The following is a 23,151-nucleotide window of genomic DNA, read 5'->3' as shown; positions in this document are numbered from 1 at the left end:
TTGTCACCACTAGTCCACCCAGTGTCAGTTACTTGTCTTGTGTGAGACACAGAGACTAACCGAGAGGAGAAGGTCAGGTTTTTAGGTTGATCAGCTGATATTTACCCAGACCTTCAAGGATTCTGGACCCAACTCACTTACTGGAAGAAGCGTGACTCGGTACCTCTTTATAAATTTTATTAAAGCCACTTCAACCCCCTTCCACCAAAGTTAAGCTTTTATTACTAACATAAAATCAAACTACAAATAAAAGCAATACAACTGGAGCTGGCTGGAAAACAGGATTTTCCGTGGGAAGGTCCAACATTTTGACACTGAATTTTGTTGCAAATCCAGATAAGCAGTTACAGCTTTTCTGGAAAGGATATTTCAGAAGAAAATGTTTGATTCAGAAGCCTGCACACAACCTGATCAGAATGTTTTGATAACTCAATGATAAAGTTAGTACAACAATTCATATTTCACAATATAAGCTGACATGAAACAAGCAAGTCAAAACGAAATACTCCATTTTGATTCAGAATTGTGTTGAGATTTTTTTCTGTCAAAAGCTTAGCTGATAACAAAACCTTTCAATTTGGATCAATACACCTTTGATGGAAAACTCTTCCATCAAGATTTTTTTGTGGGGGGGACCAGCGTTAATTACAACTGCCAAATCAAAGTCAGATCAACAAATTAATCTCAACAGCTGATCATCAAAAAGAATTCTGGAGATAAAAAATTCTTTATCAATTCTAAAAGAGGATTCTAAAAGACGTCAGCTGGCTGTAGGGTTAGAAACCCCAATGACAGAGTTCTGCCAGCTCACACGTATGATTTAGACCTGGGTAAGTGCTTAATACCAAATTATCCAATGTCTGACCCCAGCCATCCTTTGATCAGTCTCTTTCTGTTCCCTAAGAAAGCAGATCACCCTTAACTGCACTCCCAGCTCCTGTTCCATTACAGTCAACTGGATCAGACTTGTCAGCTGAGGTTAATGAAAGGGCAAGCGGCAGTTTTAAAAAAAGCAATCACTTTGTTCTGCACGGTTCAGTGGTGAGGAGAAATCTGGCCCCGTTTCCCCAGCCCAGCTGCGTGGGAGCCCACAGGGGAAGTAACAGTTGTTTCAGGAATTAACTGAGAAGTACATTTATGTTACTCCTTCGACCTTGGCAACTGAGATTACCTAAAAGGGGATTTAGAGCAGAGATGACGGGAGCAACAGTGGGCGAATGATGACAGCTGGCTTCAGCAGTGTTACTGAGCATGCTCAGTACAAGCCAAACAGCAAATCGGGGGGGGGGATGTGATCCTGCATGTACCCCCCCATGCATCACCTTGCTTTAGAGACATGAAATAGAGAGTATAGTGACTTAATTTCCCCTCTTTCCAATGGAGATCACAGGGAAAGTGGCTTGTCTAGGCTCAAACAGTGAGTTGGTGGAAGAGCTGAGGATAGAACCCAGGTGTCCTGACTCCCAGCCCACCACTGCACTAACCCAATAGACCCCACTCCCCTCCCCTCCCAGACCTAGGGATAGAACCTAGGAATCTGGACTCTCAGGCTACCTAACCAGACTACATATCCCATGATGCACTATGGCCCAGAGTCCCATGATGCACTCAAGAAGAGCGGAGGACTATGCTCTATCATGGGAGATGTAGTCCAGCCAGGAAGTCTGACTCATATAGGAGAATGGGAGCATGAGGTACCCAAACCACAACTCCCATAAGGAAGCATTTCTAAATTAAAATTTTGTGGAATTCAGGTCCCCCCCCCCCAGCCCAAATTGGCATTTTCCATGGGAGAAAATAGCTCCCATTTTCCAGACAGTTGTAAAGATGGGCCATGGTGGGTCAGGAGGAGGGAAGGAGTAGTAGGTGATAATGGGAGGGAAGAAGAGGTAAAAATGGGACAGAGAGGGCAGAGTTATACAGTGGAAGAACTCTCAATGCCGCCCCACAGAAAAGCACTGGGGCTTGGCAGAGCCTGGGAGTGGTCCATGGCAGAAGGTCCGTCACCTTGGAAGAGACTGGTAGAGATTCAGGGGCCTGTAGGGGTGGCTGTGGCAGGCCGGGTGGATCCTGCCAGGCTCAGAGGCAGGGTCCTCAGAGCTCCATGCAGAAGGTTAGATTGGTTCCAGCCATCTTCTCCTCATAGTCCTCATCAAAGCGCTCATTCTGCGCAACGGTGAAGTGGTTCTTCCAGTCCCCGACAGTCCCTGCAGACAACAGAGACACAGAGACAGGAGTCGCCATGAGCGGGGAAGAGCTTGGACTTTAGACACAGCCAGCATCTGCATCGGGCCTATCACAGCTGCCAAGGCACTGCTCTGGGGAAGCTCAGAGCTCTCAAGGCCGTGCTGAGCACTGCTGTGAGCCAATCAGGGCAAGGCCCCAAACCTCTACAGACATTTAAATGCCCTTCTGAAGTGAGTTGGTGGAACAGCTGAAGATAGAACCCAGGAGTCCGGACTAGATCCCACTCCCCTCCCAGCCCTAGGGATAGAACCCAGGAATCCGGACTCTCAAGGCTATCTACCCGGACTACATGTCCCATGATGCACCATGGCCCAGAATCCAATGATGCACTCAAGAAGAGGGGAGGACTGTGATCTATCATGGGAGATGTAGTCCAGCCAGGAAGCCTGACCCATATAGGAGAATGGGAGCATGAGGTACCCAAACCACAACTCCCCTTTTTAAATGCCCTTCTGAAGCTTAACAGCCAACCCAGATCCAGACAGGAACAGGGTGTGTACAGCCTGTCTCAGAAGTGTGTTACTTTTTGTGTGGGGGGGGTCACACACCAATCACCAGCAGGGGGCGCCCTGGAGCCCATCCCAGGGGCAGGTCTCAGGACTGTGTTACCTTTGCGCATGAACGGGGAGATGGACTGGTCCATGATGGACAGGGGGACGCCGGAGCGGTTAGCCATGGGATTGTCCTTCATGACGTCGAATGACGTGTGATAGACGATCTTCTCCAGAAGCTCCTGGTCCAGGTTCTTCCCCAGGAACCGGGCCACCTTCTGGATCTCACGCTTCAGGTCCTGTGGGGAAGGCACTGCTCTGAGGAAGCTCACAGCGCTACAACCCCTGCTAGGCAGTGTCAGGGCACTGCTCTGAGGAAGCTCACAGTACTAGGGTCCCTGCTAGGCACTGACAGGACACTGCTCTGAGGAAGCTCACAGCACTAGGGTCCCTGCTAGGCACTGACAGGACACTGCTCTGAGGAAGCTCACAGCACTAGAGGCCCTGCCAGTCCATGGCAATACTATCTGGAAGTTAATTGAGCTTGAATCAGGACACAGCTGTGGGGAAGCTCATAGCCCTGGAATCTAGAGCAGGGCACTGCTTGCAGGGAAGTTCGCAGCGCTGTGCTTCCCAGTAGGGCACTGCTGCAGGGAAGCTCACAGCATTGGAGTCCCATCTCCTGTTCTCTTTAAAGACACAAGCTGGGAAGGGTTCATTTCTCCCCCCCTCCCATGCAGAGTCCCCTATGCTGCCATTTCAAAGCTCCTATGGGGCTTGCACCTCAGCCCGCCCGAATCCCCCCCACAGAGCCACTCACCTTCTTCATGTCCTCGTAGAAGAGGAAGAGCACGCAGTGCATGTCCTTCGCCTTCCACCAGCCCTTCACATGGTCGTGCCACGGACCCCAGCCCACTGCAGCAGAGAGAGCAGGGAGACAGCACCGTGACCACAAGTGGAGGTGCGGAGCAGTGGGGGGGGGGTCTCCCCAGCAGGGGTCACTCTCCGAGACTACAGGGGCACTAGGGGGATCTCAGAGCTGAGGGCGCAGGGGTGTGGTCTCCCCAGCAGGGGACAATCTCCCCAGGATTGGGGTCACTGGGGGGGATCCCAGGGCTGAGACCGTGTGGGGGTGTCTCCCCAGCAGGTGGCACTCTCCTTGGGGGAGGGACTCCAGGGCTTAGGGAACAGGGATGGGGGGTCTCCCCAGCAGGGTGTGCTCTCCCTGGGATGGGAGGCTCAAGGGGGGATCCAAGGGCTGAGAGCACATGGCTGGGGACATCTCCCCAGCAGCGGGTGGGATACTCTAGAGGGGATCCCAGGGCTGAGGGGATGGGGTGACTCCCAGCAGGGGCGCTCACCCCAGGACGGACAACAGGAAGAGGAATTTCTGGATGCCAAGCCAAGGAGCTGGGCTGAACTCACCTTTGCCCGTCATGAACATCTCAAAATACTCGTGCCAGGGGCCCGGGTCAGGCACCACCTTGCTCATTCTCTGGAAGTGGTAGTAGGAGACCATGCAGTCCTTGGCATTACGAGCCACGTACAGGAACTGGGTGAATGGGGCAGGAATGACAGAGGGAGAGAGGTTTGCTATGGGTCACTGCTGCAGGACGAGGGGGTCTCTCAGCTCAAGCTTGGGAGGGGAGTTACCTTACACCTCTGTTCCCAGCTGTTGAATACCCACACAGCAGCCCTGCCCAGGGATCACTCACCTAGCTCTGAAATGCAGCCACCTCTGGGGTGGGGCACAGTGGCTTCCATTGCGGGTGTGGCGCTTAGAGGAAGGATTACCTTACACTGCTGTTCCCAGAAGGATGGAGGCAGCAGTTTGACAGGGAGGTGGGTTTTCAGGGTCCGTGGCGGGGGCATGGCTTCGGCCTGTTCCATACCTGCAAGCGGGAGTGAGGTTCAGCTGTTGTGCATGAAGAACCAGCCCCACCCACCCCAGCAGCACCTACCTGAGGGTTGGGGCGGACGAGCCCACTCGATGAAGGGGTGCCGGCGGTGGACGGGGGCGCGCTTGCACTTCTCCAAGTCCCCATCCTGCTGGATCATGTCTACTATCTCCTGGATCCATGTTGTGCCTTCCCACCGGGAAAGGAGGGGAGGGGAGTGTTTATTCCAGCCAAACCCGCTGTGCCCATATTGTTATGAAGATTGGGTTTACTGGCTGCCTTGAGACACCAAGGCCTAGTGGATAAAACACCAGACTTGGGAGACCTGGGTTCTAGTCCCGGCTCTGACCCTGGCCAGCTGGGGGACTTTGGAGAAGTCACCTTCCCTCTCTGTGCCTCAGTTTCCCCATCTTTAAAGTAGGATACTGATGCCAACCTCCTATGCAAAGTGTTTTGAGATGTGCTGACAGAAAATGCTATATAAGAACTAGGGATATTCCATTCAGACTGAATGACGGAGCAACTAAATGCTCTTTTGCTTAGTGATAGCCGAAACAAAGGAAAAAGCCACCCTGGGGACAGATAACGAAAGCCACTGCTCAAAGACTAGACTGAATGCAAATACAGGAGGCTGGGGATCGACTCACTTGATTGCAGTTGTGTGTCTATGGCTACGTCCTCACTACGGGGGGGGGGGGTCAATTTACGATATGCAAATTCAGCTACGCGAATAGCGTAGCTGAATTCGATGTATCCGAGCCGACTTACCCCGCTGTGAGGACGGCGGCAAATCGACCTCCGCAGCTACCCTGTCGACGGCGCTTACTCCTACCTGCGCTGGTGGAGTACAAGCGTCGATTCGGGGATCGATTGTCGCGTCCCGACGAAACGCGATAATTCGATCCCTGAGAGATTGATTTCTACCCGCCGATTCAGGCTGGTAGTGAAGATGTAGCCTAAGAGAAGCCAACAGCAATGAAGCCCCAGAGACAGCCAAAAAAGCCCTGGTAACATGACCCTGAGACAAAGCTAAGCGAGAGAGAGCTTTTGGGCAGAGGGTTGGTGGAAAAGAGTCTTGGAACTGTAAGCAAAGAACCGGTCCCCTGTGGTTTGATCCCTGCTGTGTTCAGGTCAGAGGACTCTCTATATTCCTTGTAAATAAACAGAATTGCATCAAAGAAATACCAATTCCAATGTTAGTTTCTCCTTCTAACCAAAAGAACCCTAAAAATTCACTATCCCCCCAGGTCAAAAAGGAGTAACAATGTATTCTCCATGGTATCTTCTCCAAGACATCATCTCCCTCAGCACAGTGGAAGAAGCTCTTTAACGATGCTCCCGGCCACAGGAATGGGTATACATTGAGTCTCAGTGCTCGTAACTTTCTCTATAGCCTTCCCCTCAGCAAACACCCACCTGCTTTGGGGTAGGTGCAGATGAGCAGATCGTCGGGCCTGGCTTGGAAACTCTGGATCCGCTGCCATTCATTACAGGTGGCCTGGGAGAGCAGAATCCCCTCCACTTCGCCCAGTTCTGGACGTCCCTCTTTTTCCGGCATGAGCGCTTTAGTCTGTTCTTTGGACATAGTGTATCGCAGACTAGATGATCACCCAGCACTGAAATGCAGCCACCTCTGGGGTGAGGCACAGCAGCTATTAAACACCCACTAGTGTCCTGGCTGAGATGCTGAAAAAGTAACAATAGAGTAATTGTCTTCCATTTAAACAGTGCCTAGATACCAACCCTGTAAACCGAGCCGGGGATCAGAGAGATAAGAAGGGTTCTCTCCTTCTCCCATCAGCAGTAACAGGCCTTCAGTCTGAACTGAGTTAAGAAAAAAGAACAACCTGTGTGCAATGCAGGAGTCAGATTCGAGTCTGGCTCAGATCTTGACTCCACCAAGCTAACAGAGTAAAACCGCTGTTAAAGCAGCAAGACAGGACTCTGATACGCACACACAGAGAGCAAAACAGTTGAGCAAAAAGTTGGCATTTGAAAATAACAGTTATTTCATTTGGACATTTCAAGTAAGTGTTGAGCATGGGTGGATCTATGGGTAGGGCAGCAGCCTTTGCCTCAGAAGACCTCATTCAATTGCCAGATTTCCTGTGTCATCTTGGACAAATTGCTTAGTCTGTCTGGGTACATCTACCCAGCAGAAAAACACACACAGCAGTGAGTCTCAGAGCCTGGGCCTACAGACTTGGGCCTGTGAAACCTAGTGAAGGGGTGAAACTCAGAGCCGGAGAAGGAATGCCTGTGTGGCTGTTTTTAGCCCTGTAGCATTAGCCTGTGTATATAGAGCCAGACTTGGAGACTTGCTCCTGTGGGTTTATTTTGCAATGTAGCTGTACCCTCAGTGCCTCAGTTTCCCATCTGTAAAATGGGTATAATAGCCTTGCCCTGCCCCACAGAGGTGTCTGAGTGTGAATACATTAAAGACTGTGAAGTGCTCGGCTACTGTGACAATTGGGGCATATAAACACCATAGATACGGTGTATAATTTCATTAATAAGCCTCTGATTTGCAGATGAGGGTGTGAAGGCCCAGCGACGTCCAACTCCATTCGATCCAGCCCAGCCGGGGGAGAAATTCGCAAACAGAATTTGCACAGCAAGTCAGTGGCAAAGAGAGACCCCAGGTGTCCTGACTCCAACAGACTCGCTCATTTCTCAGGTTACACTCATGCCTTAAACTGTCTTTTCTTTTGCTCATTTGATGGATCCCAGCTGAACTGTAGTAACCAGAGAACTCTGGGAGTGATCAGTTCATCTTTTGCAATAACTCCTTTAAAACGAAGCCCCCAGTTACGCCGTAAAGTTAGAGAACTTAAGTATGGATTTTACTGTTAGCTTTTTAGTGGATCTGAGCCAAGACTCCCACCTACAGCTCCTCAGCTTTTTACCTTTCGTCTGTTGTCTTGACAAAGCTGATCCAGCCTCCTTCACACCTCCGATGGGTGATCGAGATGGTCAGACGGGGTCTATAAAGCTGCTTAATCTGGATACTGAACTTTCTCCTGCTGGGGAGGAAAAGTTTCCTTCTTGATCAGCTAGGCAAAGCCAGGGTGCTGCTCTTAGCGGGTAGCATTGTTAATGTGTCACATGACTCAGCAGTTTCTGTTCCTCACCCCATCTGCCGCAGAGTCCGGGAACTGTTCTTTGAAACCATGGCATGGCCCCTCCACCCACAGGAAGCGCTCATGTGAATTTAATGGGCATTCTCGAAGCCGGGAAGAGTCAAAGAGCACAGATCGGATTGAACAGAGGCAGTGTGGTTTATTTAGCTAAAGCAGGGGAGTGGGGTCTAGTGGATCAGAGCGGGGGTTGGAAATCAGGACTCCTGTGGTCTGTTCTCAATTCTGGGAGTAACTGTGACTCCAATCCCGCTGTGAGCTAGGGCAAGTCCCCAAATATCCTGAACGCCCAGCCTCCCCACGCAGCTTTAACCCACTAGACCTCACTCCCTTCCCAGAGCTGGGGATAGAACCCAGGAGTCCTGACTCCCAGCATCCCCTGCTCCAACCCACTAGACCCCACTCCCCTCCAAGAACTGGGGATAGAACCCAGGAGTCCTGGTTGTTCCCAGCCCCCCTGCTCTGAACCCTAGATGGCATTTCCTAAAGGAACGCAGGAAGTTCCTGGTGGGACACAGGACACCAGTGCTTGTTTGATGATGACACCAAAACCAAAGAGAAATGAGTGAGATGGAAGAGTCAGGGCCAACTTTTCTCCTGGCTAGCTAGAGAAGCTAGGCTGCTGCTAGAGCAAGGTTGGGGGTAGCTTCCCCTTCCTACATCTTTTCCAGATGCTTCTTCCTTCCAACTTAGAGCCCTTTCTCGCACAGTAAGCAAATGCTTACTGAAGTAAGCGGGGAGGGATCCTGATGGAACCAATAGGTGGCGCTGTTTGCAACCCAATTCTACTGGGATTTCCACCTAAACAGCGTGAACCCGACACATCCATTCCATTCAGACCAGGTAACTGCGTGTATCATGTTTTCGGGACTGCTGTCTACAGATCTAGAAGAAAACACCGGCTCCATTGAGACCACACCCCCACTAGGCAGCTTGATGAGACTTGATGAGCCATGCCCATTGATACCAGCTGGGGAGCTGGCTCTAATTTTCTCATTATTACTCACAACAGTTCTGGATAGAGTGCTGGGTGTTTATAGGCTATGTCTACACTGCACACTAAGCCCGGGCTCTGACTCAGGTTTGAGCCCAAGCCCCTACTTCTGTCCACACACAAATCAGTGTGACACAGGTCAGCAAGCACCCCGGACGTGGGTCTAGGATGCTGCTAGAGGGTGGGTCAGAGCCTGAGTCCCCCTGTGATTCGGGTCCAAGCCCTGTCCTTCTGCAGTGTGGACGCAGGTCAAGCCACAGACCTGAGTCAGAGCAGTATGGATGTGTTAGCATGGCTGCGAGACCCGAGTCCAGCAAATGAAAACCCAAATTTACTGTGCAGTGCGGACACTCAAATGCAGGCTTGGAAACACCGAGTCCACAAGTCCGGGTCTCACAGACCCAGGTTTACAATGCAATGTGGACATACCTGTAGAGCTTAAGACAAGAAGGGACCGTCCATCAGATAGGAACATGGGACTGGAAGGGACCCCCTGGGTCATGAAGTCCAGTCTCTGCTCTCCCAGGCAACTCTGGCATATAATCCTGGTCATTAATTGGTCATCTCCAGCCTGAATTGACTCCTGGCCAGTTTATCCCCGTGTTGTTCTTGCACCAACACTGCCCTTTAGTTCAATAGCTCTTTTCTCTCTCTGCTGGTTTGCCCCTCAAGGTATTTATAGAGTGCAAACAGATCCCCTCTTGGCCTTCATCTACCTGGGCTAAACAACCCAAGCTCCTCCAGCCTTCATGAGATTGGCTGTCCATTCCCCTGACCATCCTAGTAGCCCTTCTCTGCACCTGTCCATCTACTCTGATCTACTGTGTGGCACGGGCCAGAGAATGTAATCCAGTTCCCTCTGTAGTGAGCCCAATAACTTGTGTTTGCCTGGAACTTCTTCCAGAAAGGCGACCGCTCTGGAACTGAAGAAGCCACCATTTCCCCTGGAAGTTTGTTCCAATGGTTAGTAATATCTTTGTGCTGTGCTGGAGGAAGACTCCGTGGCCTTGCCGTGAGCAGTGGAGGGAGGTCTAAAACAGGCATGGCTCATAGCAGGTCTAGATGATGTGACAGTGAAAGTGCTGAGGAGTGCTAGCACCTGGTCTACTTTGCAGGGAAAAGCTGGAGTAGATACATCCTCTGAGTGCTACCGTCTCATGAAAACCTGACATGTAGGTGTCCCTGTGATATTTATAAGGTGCCTGACATCTTGGTATCACAGCGGTAACAGCACACAGGAGGCTAAGCTAGTTGAGTGGGCTAGTGGTTAGAACACAGGGGAATGGACATTAGACTCCCGGTTCTAGCCCCAGCTCTGGGAGGAGACTGATGTCTAGGTGTTACATCAGGGGGGATGAGAGTCAAGACTTGTGGGTTTTATCCCTGGTTCTGGGAGGGTAGTGGGACCCATTGAGTTGGGGCTGGGAGCTAGGACTCCTGGGTTCTATCCCTGGCTCTGGGAAGGAAGTGGAGTCTAGTGGGTTAGGGACGGGGGAGGGCTAGGATACAGGACTCCTGGGTTCTATTCCCAGCTCTTAGGGGGACTGTGGTTTAATGGTTACGGTGGAAGATTAAGATCTGGGACCCCTGGATCTTCTTTCGACTTCGGCTGAGAAGAAAGCTTCTGTGTCCCGTTCCCTGATCCCCTAAACCGGCCAGTCCCCTATCCTGGGGCTGGATCAGAGCCAGCACCCCCTAGAGGGGAAAAGCTCCCTATCCTATTCTCTGAGCCAGCCAGTCAGGCAGCATTTAGGGTTATAACTACAGCACTGTATTCCACAATGCACGGCTTGCCAGTCAGTTTGCTGAAGCCGTTGATGGACAGCTCAGGGGGCCCAGTGGGATACAAAGCCAGCCACCGCTGCCCCAAGATAAGGGCCGGGCTCCCAGAGAACGTAGGAGAAAAGGCTGAGGCACAATTACGTACCTAGACTCCGAGCAGCAGGGCAGTCGAGCTGTGCCATGAATGGCGAGCCAGCAGGGAGTGGCCTTATCGAGGGCTCCTTCTTGTTCAAATACCCTGCTGCTGGCGTGATTGATGGCCCCCGAGGCCAACTGGCTACTGCCCACCCCGCACCCACTTCCTGACCCAGAGCACGTGTGTTTGAATCATCTAATCAGGGCGGCGGTAGCATGCCCTACGCAAGGAACCGTGGGGACGCATTGGCTAGGCTGAGCCCGCCAACAGGGCTCTGTCAGAACCATTCTCCTGAGCCAAACGGGGTTGGGCTGGCCAGGGTCAAGCGGGAAAGGGAGCTGATAGTGCAGTTCCTTGGAGTCAGGTGCTAGGGGGCGCTGTGCTGCAGGGAGCAGGGTGCAGGCACTTCCCCTTCACACTCAGTACAGACCCCAATGCCCACATGATGATAAGGGGCGCTCTCCTGAGGCAGACAGTGCTGACTCTAGTGGAGCACTAGGGGGCGCTGTGCTGCAGGGAGCAAATGGAGGGCTCAGTAGGGGGCGCTCTCCCCTGGCAGTCAGAGCAGACCTCAGCGTGGTGATAAGGGTTGCGTGATGCAGAGTGCCAGATGGGGGGCTCACTAGGGGGTGCTCTCCCCTGGCAGTCAATGCTGACCTCCGTGCTGCGCTACAGAGTGCTACGAGCAATTCATAGTCTGTCCCCCGTGCCCTTCCAGTACAGAATTATTCCCTACAATCAGCTTTCCAAGGCTTTGCTCAATTTTAAATTTTAAATGGCACCGGGTCCCAGCCCTGGTCTTGGGAGGCGATTCCCGACTCTGATGCATCGCACAAGGGGTTTTCCCGATACTCAGTCCAAATCCCCCATCCCGGAATTTGATGCTGATCGCTACCTGTGCCGGGATGCACCTGGGCCTTCGTCGCCCCCTGCTGGAAAAGCCCCGGTCCTACTACACCCTGCCCCACACAAGCAGCGGCAGAGGAAGGTCCTCTAGGTCTGCCTAGAGAGGCTGCACGGATGCAGCCAGTCAGAGCCCAGCAGGCTCAGATAAAAGGTACTTCAGGGGCTTAGCAGGTCCTGACCTGGCCCCAGAGCTGGGGCTGATGAGGGCAGACTGTTTTACTACCCTGGAAGGGATTCATTTTGACTGTGACAGTCAGAGGGCTGAGCCCCTGAAGACCTGCCAAGTGAGGTTAGCAACACACCGACGTGGTGCCAGGAATGGGAAAGGCCTGCAGTACCACACGTGGCAGCAGGAGGTGCTCCAGAGGCGACTGCCCCGGTTACACTACCCTAAAGAACTCCTCCTGTGTCTGGATTTCACTACCCTTGAGAGCTGTAGATGGTTTCGTTTTCCCTCTCGCTATTTCTACGGTCTAGGGGTTTAATAGCTAAGCAAGCCCCTAGCTTGAAGCTCAGAGAGAGGAGACACGCTAAACAAGAGCCCTGACTGGCTTCCTTCGGAGCAGTTCCAGAGCATCGGTCCTGTGAGTCTGGGACAGACCCCCATGACTGGCCCGGGGCAGCTGACTTGGGCTCACAGCGCTCAGGCTGAGGTGCTATAAAATTGCCATGTAGATGTCCTGGCTCAGGCTGGAGCCCAAGCCCAGATATCTACATGGCAATTTTATAGCCCTGCGGCCTAAGCCCAAGTCAGCTGACCCAGGCCAGCCGTGGGGGTTTTATTGCAGCGAAGACATACCCACCCACCGAGTCCACAAGCCCCACAGACCAGGCTTACAAGGCAGTGTAGCCATATCCTTGTAGTGCACTGGCTGCCAGAGAGGATAAGACCCTATTGCTGCTACCAGCTGACGGAGCTACTCCTGAAGATCAAACAGCTAGAATAGCTGACCGTGCCAGGAACTTCCAAATTGTGCCAGGGTAGGACTACAGGGGACATGTCAGCCAGTTGTGATGTATCATGATGGCAGTTCTGGAAACTAGCCAGTCTCTCCTGGCTTGGGATTCAGGGGAGGGCCAGGGCCCTGGCTCTGGGCCCCCCTCCCCCAAGATGGACTTTACTGACTGTTCCTGCTTTCTGTGCTAACAAGCTCTGTTCTACGCTGTGGTCCTGTCGACTAATAAACCTTCTGTTTTACATGCTGGCTGAGAGTCCCGGCTGATTGCGGAGTTGGGGTGCAGGGCCCTTTTGGCTTCCCCCGGGGTCCCATCCAGGTGGACTTGCTGCGGGAAGTGCACAGTGAGAACAGAAGTGCCGAATGCTCCAGGTCAGACCCTTGAAGGCTGAAGCAGTGTAGGCTTCTTGCCCTGGTGACAATGGACTGCCTCTGTCACCCTCCCGTCCCCGCTGCCCACCACCTTCCTTTGTCTCTTTCCCCGGCAAATAGGTGACCTGGCCTGCACCTCTCCATTCTCCAACACCTCCGGCTGTCACACCTGCCTTCTGGGCATTTCTGCAACAATTATACACCTGTGTCCCACCACTGAGATACTTAAGTAATACATAAGGGAAACTGAGGTACACACAGTATTCACGCAAAACAGTAAGACTCGTATACAACATAACAAGGGAAAAACTCTACTTCGTCACAGGGTCTTATTGCAGTGTAGACGTATCTGGTGTTTCCTAGTCTGCACTTGAGCATCCACACTGCATTGTAAACCTGGGTTTAGGGTTTGTAATGTAGGCTACATTTCATCCATTTCAAGAAGTAGGGGCCAGTGTTGCAGAACCATTAGACATTTGTGGCAGCAAAGATGTATCGTTTAGTAGTTCTCTGAACCTCAGCCCTTCCCCTAGCCAAGCAGAAATGTTCCCTATAGGTCTTATCATCATTAGCATCAGTCGGGTCGCTCTGGATTTACATCGGGATCACTGACTCCATTGACATCAGTGGGGTCACTCTGGATTTATGCCACGGTCACTGAGATCGGAATGTGGCTCTGGATTTGCAGCAGGCAGTGCCTCACATAGGCATGGGGTATCTGGCCTACCACTCCCATGAAGCTCTGCAGCACCCGAGTCAGAGGCGGTTTAATGTCGAACTGGCTCAAAGCGAACCAGTTTGCCGTTTCAGAATGGAAATGTTTTCAGAATTTTTCATTCTGTGAATAAAATGCAGAACTTTGACTTTTATCCCGAATCCGTATGATAAAACGAATGTCAAAATGATCAGAATCTCTCATGGCATAGAACGTATTATTTTCAACCATATCGATCGCCCATATCACCATAACTTATGAGCACTTAAATATATATTTTAAATAGAACTAAAAATATTAACATGGCAGCTTTACATCCAACACAAACTCAGCTAACATCTTGATGCTGACACCTCACGGATCTAACTCTCTACTCCAGACCAGTCTCCTTCTGTACAAGCTAAAGTCTTGGCCTGTCTCTCTGACATCCCCTCGGGGATGTTTATCCATCAGCTTAAGCACAGCATGGTTAAACCATAGCTCTTAATCTTTCTTCCACAGGCCCTCCCCACTAGGGCCTACCTCCTATCTCAATCACGGTGGACAACACCATCCTACTGGACTCAGCCTGGATGTGAGGACCTAGCATAGGCACCAACTCCGTGGGTGCTCTGGGGCTGGAGCACCCACGGGGAAAAAATGGTGGGTGCTGAGCACCCACCGGCAGCTCCCCAATGTGCCAGGGGTGCTCGACCCCAGGCCCTGCCCCCACTCCCCCTCCCACCAGTGCCTCCTGCGTTCTGGCAGACCCTGCCAATCAGTACCTCCACCTCCCTCCCCATGCCTCCCACTCATCGCGATCTGCTGTTTCGCGGCATGCAGGAGGCTCTGGGGCAGACCAGGAAGGAGTGAGGATGCGGTGCGCTCGGGGGAGAAGGCAGAACGGGGCAGGAAGAGGCCGGGTGGGGCACTGGAGGGAAGTGGTGGAGTGGGCGCAGGGCCTGGGGTCGAGCACTCCCCGGCACATTGGAAAGTCCAAACCACTGAGCTATCCCTCCCCCTTTTGCCATCATGTCACAGGTCAGCTGCTTGTCCTTCCTTTCAAGGCCCTTCATGGCTAATCCCCACCCGCCCTATCATCTTCCTTTCACTATAAAGGTCAGCTCAGGATGGAACCTGAGACCTAACCCTTCCCCCCCCGGAATTAGGCACCTAAGTACCTTTTGAAGATCTGGGCTTAAGGGCTTCGCTGAATCAGGACCAAACTGCACACAAAATAAATCATCCCCTTGGGTCTTTCTGCATTTTAGTTTTTTAGATGCAAAATTATTCTGGTCTTACATGGGATTAAAAAAAAAATCAGTATTTTTTTTATTTTGTTGTAAGGAAGTATATACAGTTTCTTTAAAGGAATACAGACAGGATGGGGGTTACAGTCTAAAACCCGGTTTCCCATAATCAAAATAGAAACATAGATCACATGGCTCTTGATTTGGCTGGCAAAGCATCGTTGAGTCAGCACCATATTCCAGTGTGTTACAGGCCTGCTCCAAAGTCCAGTGATGTTCAAATGTCCATGCCTTTGGATCAGGCCCTATAAACACCACCCTGTGTCTGTAGTACAGAGCCAGACCACCACAGGCAAAGTATCTTGAGATATTCTGCTGCAGGAAACCACAATGGTTGATGGGATTCCCTATTCCATCCCTTGAGAGGGTGCTACATACTTTCCACTGCCCTGCTGATCAGCTTTGGCCAGCCATAACTCCACCTTGTCCTTGAGTAGCTGCAGCAGGGAGTCATTCTTACCTCTCCACCTGCTACTGTGGAAAAGTGAATACCCTGTATTTCGTTGCATCATCCATTTACAAGTCCCCTTTACTGTAGCAGCTGAGCCCCTCACAATTCTCCATGCATTTGTTCCCATATCCCCCCCAGTGAGGCAGAGCAGAGCTATTCTCTCCATTGTACAGATGGAGAAACTGAGGCACAGAGCGGCTAAGCGACTGTCCCAAGGTCACACAACAAGGCTGTGGCAGAGCAGGGAATTGAACCCGAGTCTTTCAAGTTAGCACCTTAACAACTGGGTCACCCTTTTTTATAATAGCTTTTAACGCTAATGCCCGGATGAAGAGAGATTTTTCTCAATGTGTGAATTAAATATTTCAAGTTCTGCGGCACAGGGACCATCTTTTTATTCTATTTGTACAGCGCCTGGTACATCACGATTAGGGCTTCTAGGTGCTACAGCAATCCATATAAATAATAATAATAATTAAATATTTCTGTATTTAAAAAAGAAAACTGGGAAATCCAATTCTGTCATATGCAACCATAAAACTCCTCCAATAGGTAATAAGTGGGGTTTGACCCACAAACCTCCCATTTCCCAGCATGCACTTCTACCACTCAAGCTATGGAAGTAATTATTCCTAGAGCTTTCTTTTCAACGTAAGATGTTGTCCAGACATTCTCCTCAACTGGTCAGTGTAATCCATCGTTTCCCAACCTTGACTAGCACGTGTTGGGTCACCAGTGAGGACTGAACCCAGGACTGCTGGATCTCAAAACCTGAGGCTAGGTCTATACTACCCGCCTGAATCGGCGGGTAGAAATCGACCTCTTGGGGATCGGGACGCGACAATCGATCCCCGAATCGGCGCTCTTACTCCACCAGCGGAGGTGGGAGTAAGAGCCGCCGACGGGAAGCCGCAGAAGTCGATTTTGCTGCCGTCCTCACAACGGGGTAAGTCGGCTGCGATACGCCGAATTCAGCTACGCTATTCACGTAGCTGAATTTGCGTATCTTAAATCGACTCCCCCGTGTAGTGTAGATGTACCCTCAGTCTATACTGCCTGAGGCAAAAGACCGGCTCCAGTAACTTAACGGCAGTAGCAGATTCAGACATGTCTACATCTACTCCAACCACTAGAGGGGGACAATGAGCCAATGATTTAGTGTGAGGGAGACGCAGCAGCAGCATTCCAGATGCCAGCTCTGCTGTGGAAGATTTAGTATATTTAATACGTTTCATGGAAACACCTTAGGTTTCTTTTGTACAACCTGGAGCCAGTTTTGACCTGACACTGAGATTGCCCCTTTAAAAGCTTCCTCTAAACTTTTCAGTGCCTGCTCTTGGGTTACATTACCCCAGTCCCCAGGCAGATCGGCTGGTTTAGTACCGTACTCTCTAGCAAACTGTTGGTTGAACGCCTTGAAAACAAACTTCCAATAGTTGGAAGTTTTGTAGCTGGAATCTGCTGGAGAACGACAGGGCAAGACACTGTTATCTTCACAAAAACAATGGCGGTAACCTATGTGGACGTGGGAATCCCTGATAAGCCACCCAGAATAGCACGGAGAATAGTCAAGTTTTGGGCCATGTGCCAAACAAGCTAAAAAGACTCTCTTGGGTTTCATTAGCCCTTGAGGCCGGTGGACTGAGGCAAAATGAATTTTGTGATCGGTGCCTTCCGCTTCACAGGGGACCTTACAGAATGGACAGCACTTCCCACAGCCAAACACGTGCTTAAAGATCTCCTCCTGGGGCTTCAGAGACAGGATGGAGAACTTAGACTCAACATCCAAGTCTTTAAACTGGGATAAGATTGCTTGCTCGAGTGCAGGCAGAAAGTCTTGAACAGCAATGGGAAACTGGTTTGGATTTGTTGTATTAATAAGCTGGATTCTGGCTAACCTGTCCCTGGATATTACAAGATCCCTTTGCAAATATTTGAAAAAACTGCCTAAAAAGTCAGTCTGAGTCTTGGAGTTCTCCAGAGCATCCCTGATTTTCTTTATTACTGTGGACAGAAGCTCTCTCTCCAAATCTTCCACGCCCCTAGTCTCTTTGTAGTGATCTAACAGGTGTGTCCATATCCAAGTTTTGGCAAACTCTTCGTAGTTATTAATATATTTCACATAGCCATCAAAGTTCATCTCCTCCAAGAGTCTGCTCAGCAACCAAAATTGGAAGAAGCTCCGATTGCCATATCCAATCCCCTGTGCACTCTTGCAAAAATTGTCCACTATTTTTATACCAAGCATCCTATTAACATAATCCACCAGGGCAGGCCTCAGACACTCCTCACAGAATATCCTGATCCCCTTTTGAAAGGTGGAAAGGTTTCTTTTCCTGCAGTGTCCCAACAGACCGTCCGCTTTCCCTTTCATTGTTTTCATGTTCACGGCTTGGATCTGATGGTTCAATCTCTCAGGGCTGCTTTGATGGTCAAGTGCTTCTTCACACTTTCTGCGCCAATACCGTCTGAGTTCTTTTGTCAGGCCATTGGTGCTCCTGATGAAATCTTCCCTGTATTGCCCTGTCAGAAGCACATTTGCAGCTCCGCTTCCAATGTAGTTTTGCAAACAATCCAAGACCCTCCGTTCTTCTTGCTGCAGTTTCTGCCGAGTTTCACGTTTTAACCTGCTTAAAGCCACATGGTCTACTTCAGCTTGAGGCTGATTCTGGATAAAAGTTTCTTGCTCAGACACCCAGAGATGCATCTCCTTGCGGAAATCCCATTCCCATTCAGAATACTTTGTAAACAGCTGGTTATACGTGTGAGCCACAAAGCTATTTCTCAAGCTGAAGGTAGAATTTGAATGTTTTATAGCATTCCACAAGCTCCTTACCCATTCACTAAACTGGGGGATGTCCTTAAGGGGTCTACTAGATGAGTATCGTCTCATGAATTCAATCAGGTATTTCTTTAGCTCACACACACTCTCACTGTATCCCATGTTCACTGGAGCCATGGGAGGGACTCCATGCCACAAGCCAGGGATGTACCAATTGTATTTTTCTGCATCATTATATATAATACCAGGAAATTTCGTTTTCCTGATTCCTTTTTCTGTACAAGCTGCGGCTATGGTCATTTCATCCAGCGGCTCCAGGAGCTGATACCAGTCTCCCGTGTTTTGTTCATGTGCGGACACATCACTGATGTTCTGATGCACAAACTGGCAGTTTGGATGTTGCCTGATTTTCTTCATTTTCAGAAGTGTATCTAGCGTAATTTGCAGAACACCCTTCATGTCAGTGGCGTTCTCCATGGCCATGTTAACGATGGTTATGTCACTCAGTCCAATCACCAGTGTGGCCAGCTCATTGTCATGTTGATAACTGTCCTCCAACTTGGCCAGTTCGGGGGCTTTCAAGCCTTCTGTGTCTATCGCCAGGATGACATCACAGCCCAGCTCCTGCCGAAAGTTCTCTGCCACTTTAATGACTGACATGAAGGCTCCCCGCGTACATCGGCCACTGCTCACTGCAAACTGCAGGCCGAACATGGTGTTGAGGAGGGTGGATTTCCCAGTGCTCTGCCCTCCCAGCACCGTTAGAACCAGCATTCTGGACCTTCCCCCCAGCTTGGCATGGAGCTGGGTCAGAACATCTGTCACCCAGTGCAGTGGGATGTTGGATACATCTCCGTCGATCAGTTCTAGAGGAAACCCTTCCAGCATCAGGTCAGCTGCTATGCCTGGGAGATGGATGAGTTGCCTTTGGGTTTTTAGCTTTTTTCCTTCCTTCACAATTGCACATTCAGCTTCATAAAACTGCCCCAACCCACGCATGAAATGCTCAACCCCTAAGGAACTGGAGGAAATTGGTTCATGCAGTTTTGCTCTATGTTGGGGATCATCTCCTCTAACATGACATTTCTCCTTATAGTCAGCCTGCAGGCTGGAGAGATTGCTCTGAGCAATACGACCCAGATGGTATTTCATCCACTTTAGGAAGTAGTGTGTTTCCACTTGAGAGAGTTTTCCTAGCCCAGTAATAAACTTGACCATCCCATCAGTAAGCTCACATTTATCCGGCTGGGTATATAAGTCCAACCGTTCCTCTCTTTGCTGAGATGCATGGAGCCCAGTGGCTGCGTCCCCTTGCCGTTGCATTCGGAACAGCTCTTTCTCCGCCTTGGCCAACTTTTTGCACAGACCCCCTGGGAGTCTCAACATTTCCCTCTTGTACTTTGCCACGTCCTTTATTTCCGCTGTGATTCCTGCCACCCGTTTGCTCGCACTTTGGCATTCCTCACAGTCCTCATCCACCCGGATACCTAATTCTCGTGCTGTCACAGCCGTGTCTGCTACGGAGGCTCTCTTGAGAGAGGACTCCATGAGGCTTCCAATGGTGAGCTGCAGCTTCTCCACAAACTGAGCATGATTTAGGGTGTTCTCTCTCATCAGCACACTTAGTTTGTCTAGTTTCAGAACCGACTCTAATTTATAAAGGAATTGCAGGGTCTCCTCGGGTTTCTCAATCTTGCAGTTAAAGATGAAGTAGTATTTAGTGGCTGATCCCTGCAGAGATGATAAGAGCGCGTATTGTCTCTCACTGATGCTCTCAGTAACTATGAAAACTGCTGAGGAGATCTCTGTTAAAAAGCTGAACTGCAGCCAGTGGGACTCAATGTCTCCACGCAGGTTTGTAACCGCGACGGGTTCTGGGAAAAGGTCTGAATTCTCCTTCCCAGCAGGGAAATACCAGGAAATCTCGACCAGCCCATCTGCGATTTCCCGAGGGACGTTCCCAGACTCCATGTCCCGATGGATGAAGAAATCGTGGTGCTGCTGGGAGGGGCTGAGAACCTCATTGAGGAGTTTGGACTTGGAGAAGCTGCAGCTCCCCAGCCGCACAAAGGAAATGGTTGGCATTGCTGTGAGCACCAGGCTCTCCTCCCTGAATCCCCTGCTCTCTGCCAGGGAGTGCGGCCTCCACTTCCTCACAATGTCCCTCATGGCCCACAGCATTAGGGTGCACTTGGGGGTGTCGAGGACAGGTAGCAGCAGAGGGAGGGCAAACTGGCACATGGACATTTTGGACAGGATCTCCTGCTGTAGGAAACTGTCTGAGCAAAGCAAAACAGCACAGAGAACATCGAGGGGGTGCGGAGAATTGCTACTGTCTATGTTACTCAGAGAAAGATTATTGTAATCAACATGTGCTTTCTGCACCCCATTGGACTCTTGATCATCAGATGCCCCATGCACAGGCCTTGTGCTTCTGGCCGTCCCATTCAGAGCCATGACTTTCCTCAGGAAATGCCATGGTAAATCCCCTAAGGTGATAAGAGCCCAGGTCTTTATGCTCTCTGGGCTGATCTCTTGGAGATCCCTCAGTCTGAGCTGCCTGCTTCTGTATTGCTCCAAGTTCAACTTCTCCAGAACTCCCTGTGTGGCTCGTCTTCTCTCTGCAGAAAAAAATAAGAACATGACATTTACCCATGTCCAGCCTCCTCCAACTTCTATTGTGCCCGTTTCCAGATGTCCAGCCCCACAAGGTTAATTCTGACCCCCTACACCTTCACACCACCCATCCCCAACCTTAACTCTGCCTCTTTACCTATGTACACCCTCCTCTAACCTTAACTCTGGCCCCTTACACCTTCGCACCACCCATCCCCAACCTTAACTCTGCCTCTTTACCTATGTACGCCCTCCTCTAACCTTAACTCTGGCCCCTTACACCTTCGCACCACCCATCCCCAACCTTAACTCTGCCTCTTTACCTATGTACGCCCTCCTCTAACCTTAACTCTGGCCCCTTACACCTTCACACCACCCATCCCCAACCTTAATTCTGCCTCTTTACCCATGTCCATCCGCCTCTAGCCTTAACTCTGCCCTGTTACCCTTGTCTATCATCCCCCATATTAAGTGTTCCCCTTTTCACAACGCCTCATCTTGCTTTCAGCTACAAGTCACAGGCTCTTGTTCCCTGCCACCCCGTGACATAATGCCTTAAACATTGCAGTCACCCCATACTCGCTGGCTGACTGCCAGAAGCTGGGATTGGATGACAGGGGATGGATCACTCAATGATTGCCCCGTTCTGTTCATTCCCTCTGCAGCACCTGGTATTGGCCAGTGTCGGAAGACAGGATACTGGGCTAGATGGACCATTGGCCTGACCCAATATGGCCATTCTTATGGTATAAGCTGGATCCCAGACTGCCCCCCTCACTCCCATGTTAGGACCAGAGGCCATACCCTCTGTCTTATACTTCTCCATATAAGGATATGCGTCTCTCCCACCCTCTCCTGATCACCACCTTACTATTGGCTAGATAGCCCACTCTCCCTCAATTTACCCTCCCACAACTGGTCAGAGTCCCCACCTCCATGCACAGACCAGATGGATGCTCTTCCCATCTCGTTCATGATATGTAGGCACTGAGACTCTCTCGCTACCAGCCCCATACACCCCCATGCACTCCGGATCCCTCAGTATCTGCCATATGCAGGTGGGGTGAGTGCAGGTTACTTCATTGTACAGCTAAATCTCTGGCTATTGCAATTCATGTGTACATCACAGGAGTCTTGAATGTCCTTCATGTGGCAGCTAATGGGGCTCTCCCCTGAGAGTGGAGTATGGAGGATGCAGTTACATTTCTTTCCTGGACTGCATCCCTTGCAGAGACGAGTTTGTAAATGCAAATACCTTGGGAAATGTCTCTCTCCTCTGGTTCTGGGTGTCTCTGAGTCTCTGATTCCTGCTCTGGGTTAAAATCACCTTTCTCCCCCAGCTCTGGGGCTTGTGGCGTGTCTGAGTTCTGCTTCCGTCTTAAAAGATCTAGCAAGGAAAACAAAAGGAAGCACAAATGAATGGCTCTCAGTCACTGACCCCCTCCAGCTCGGGTATCTCGAACTCCTGCCTCAGTGTGCAAACAGGAACAATCTGCAAACAAGGAGAGATTGGTTTAAAGTGCTCAGTCTGGGGCAGTCGGAAATGAGCTGGTTGTGGGTCTCTCTATATAAACCTTTGGGGGTGTGTTTCTTAGCATAAATGGGGCATTTGTGGGGTTGTTTTTTTTTAAAAAGAATACAGCACACAGTACAATATTTTTTAAAATTTGATCTTAGAAATGGAGATTTTGGGTATCTCTGTGGGCATGGTCAGAGTCTGTGCATGTGTGTATGTGGAGTCCGTGTGTACGAATGCAGTCAGTGTATGGGTATAAAGTGAGAGTCTGTGTGTGTGTGTGTGTGTGTGTGTGTGTGTGTTTTTGTGCGTGTGCAGACAATGTGTGTACATGCAATCAGTGTATGTATGGTCAGTCAGCATGTGTGTGCAGTCGTGTATATGTGCAATATGTGTACATGTGATCAATGCACACTTGTGTGTGTACATTGCAATCAGTGTGTGTACATTCAATCATGTGCGGATGTGTTCAATCAGTGTGTGTGTATGTGCGTGTGCACGTGCAGTCAATGTGTGAATGCAGTCAGTATATCTGTGAATATGTGAATGTGCGGGTTAGTGTGTGTGGTCTGTGTGGGTGTGCCTACTCAGTGTGGGTGTACATAGTCGGTGTAGTTGTACATAGTTCAGGTAACTAGGCATGCACGTGTGTGTGTGTGTGTGTGTGTGTGTGTGTGTGTGTGTGTGAAAAACATATTAAAAGGAAACCACCACCTGTGAAATCTAGTCAGTTTCAGAAAAGGAGTGAGTAATGGTTTCAGACTCTGTCTCAGCATTGTGCTAGGTGCTTTTCAGACAATCTCCCTACCTCTGCCTCCCCCCACCTCCTACCTGAGATCAAGATTCCCTCACTCACCCCCCCC

At 50.5% G+C, this 23,151-nt stretch overlaps 2 protein-coding genes across 2 annotated transcripts in view; both read right to left on the bottom strand.

Moving 5' to 3' along the window:
- Positions 1–160: 160 nt before the first annotated feature.
- On the bottom strand, positions 161–7,736 carry LOC117876296 (sulfotransferase 1C2-like). Its single transcript, XM_034768313.1, has 8 exons — positions 7,543–7,736; positions 6,053–6,322; positions 4,700–4,825; positions 4,533–4,630; positions 4,164–4,290; positions 3,559–3,653; positions 2,857–3,037; positions 161–2,207 (listed from the first exon to the last, which is right to left on the bottom strand). The coding sequence occupies exons 2-8, from the start codon at positions 6,219–6,221 to the stop codon at positions 2,095–2,097; spliced, it is 909 nt and encodes a 302-aa protein (XP_034624204.1). The 5' UTR covers positions 6,222–6,322; positions 7,543–7,736; the 3' UTR covers positions 161–2,094.
- Positions 7,737–16,305: 8,569 nt separating this feature from the next.
- LOC117876232 (up-regulator of cell proliferation-like) overlaps positions 16,306–23,151 on the bottom strand; it is an 8,773-nt gene continuing 1,927 nt past the window's right edge. Inside the window, exons 2-3 of the mRNA XM_034768177.1 lie at positions 22,028–22,159; positions 16,306–20,777 (exon numbers count right to left, since the gene is read on the bottom strand). Coding sequence (XP_034624068.1) covers positions 16,606–20,777; positions 22,028–22,159 — 4,304 coding nt within the window. The 3' untranslated portion in view covers positions 16,306–16,605. The remainder of the gene's footprint in view (positions 20,778–22,027; positions 22,160–23,151) is intronic.

The sequence above is a fragment of the Trachemys scripta genome, chromosome 4 (assembly GCF_013100865.1).
Source record: "Trachemys scripta elegans isolate TJP31775 chromosome 4, CAS_Tse_1.0, whole genome shotgun sequence".
In the NCBI taxonomy this organism is placed as follows: Eukaryota; Metazoa; Chordata; order Testudines; family Emydidae; genus Trachemys; species Trachemys scripta.
This window is presented reverse-complemented; position numbering and strand designations above follow the sequence as displayed.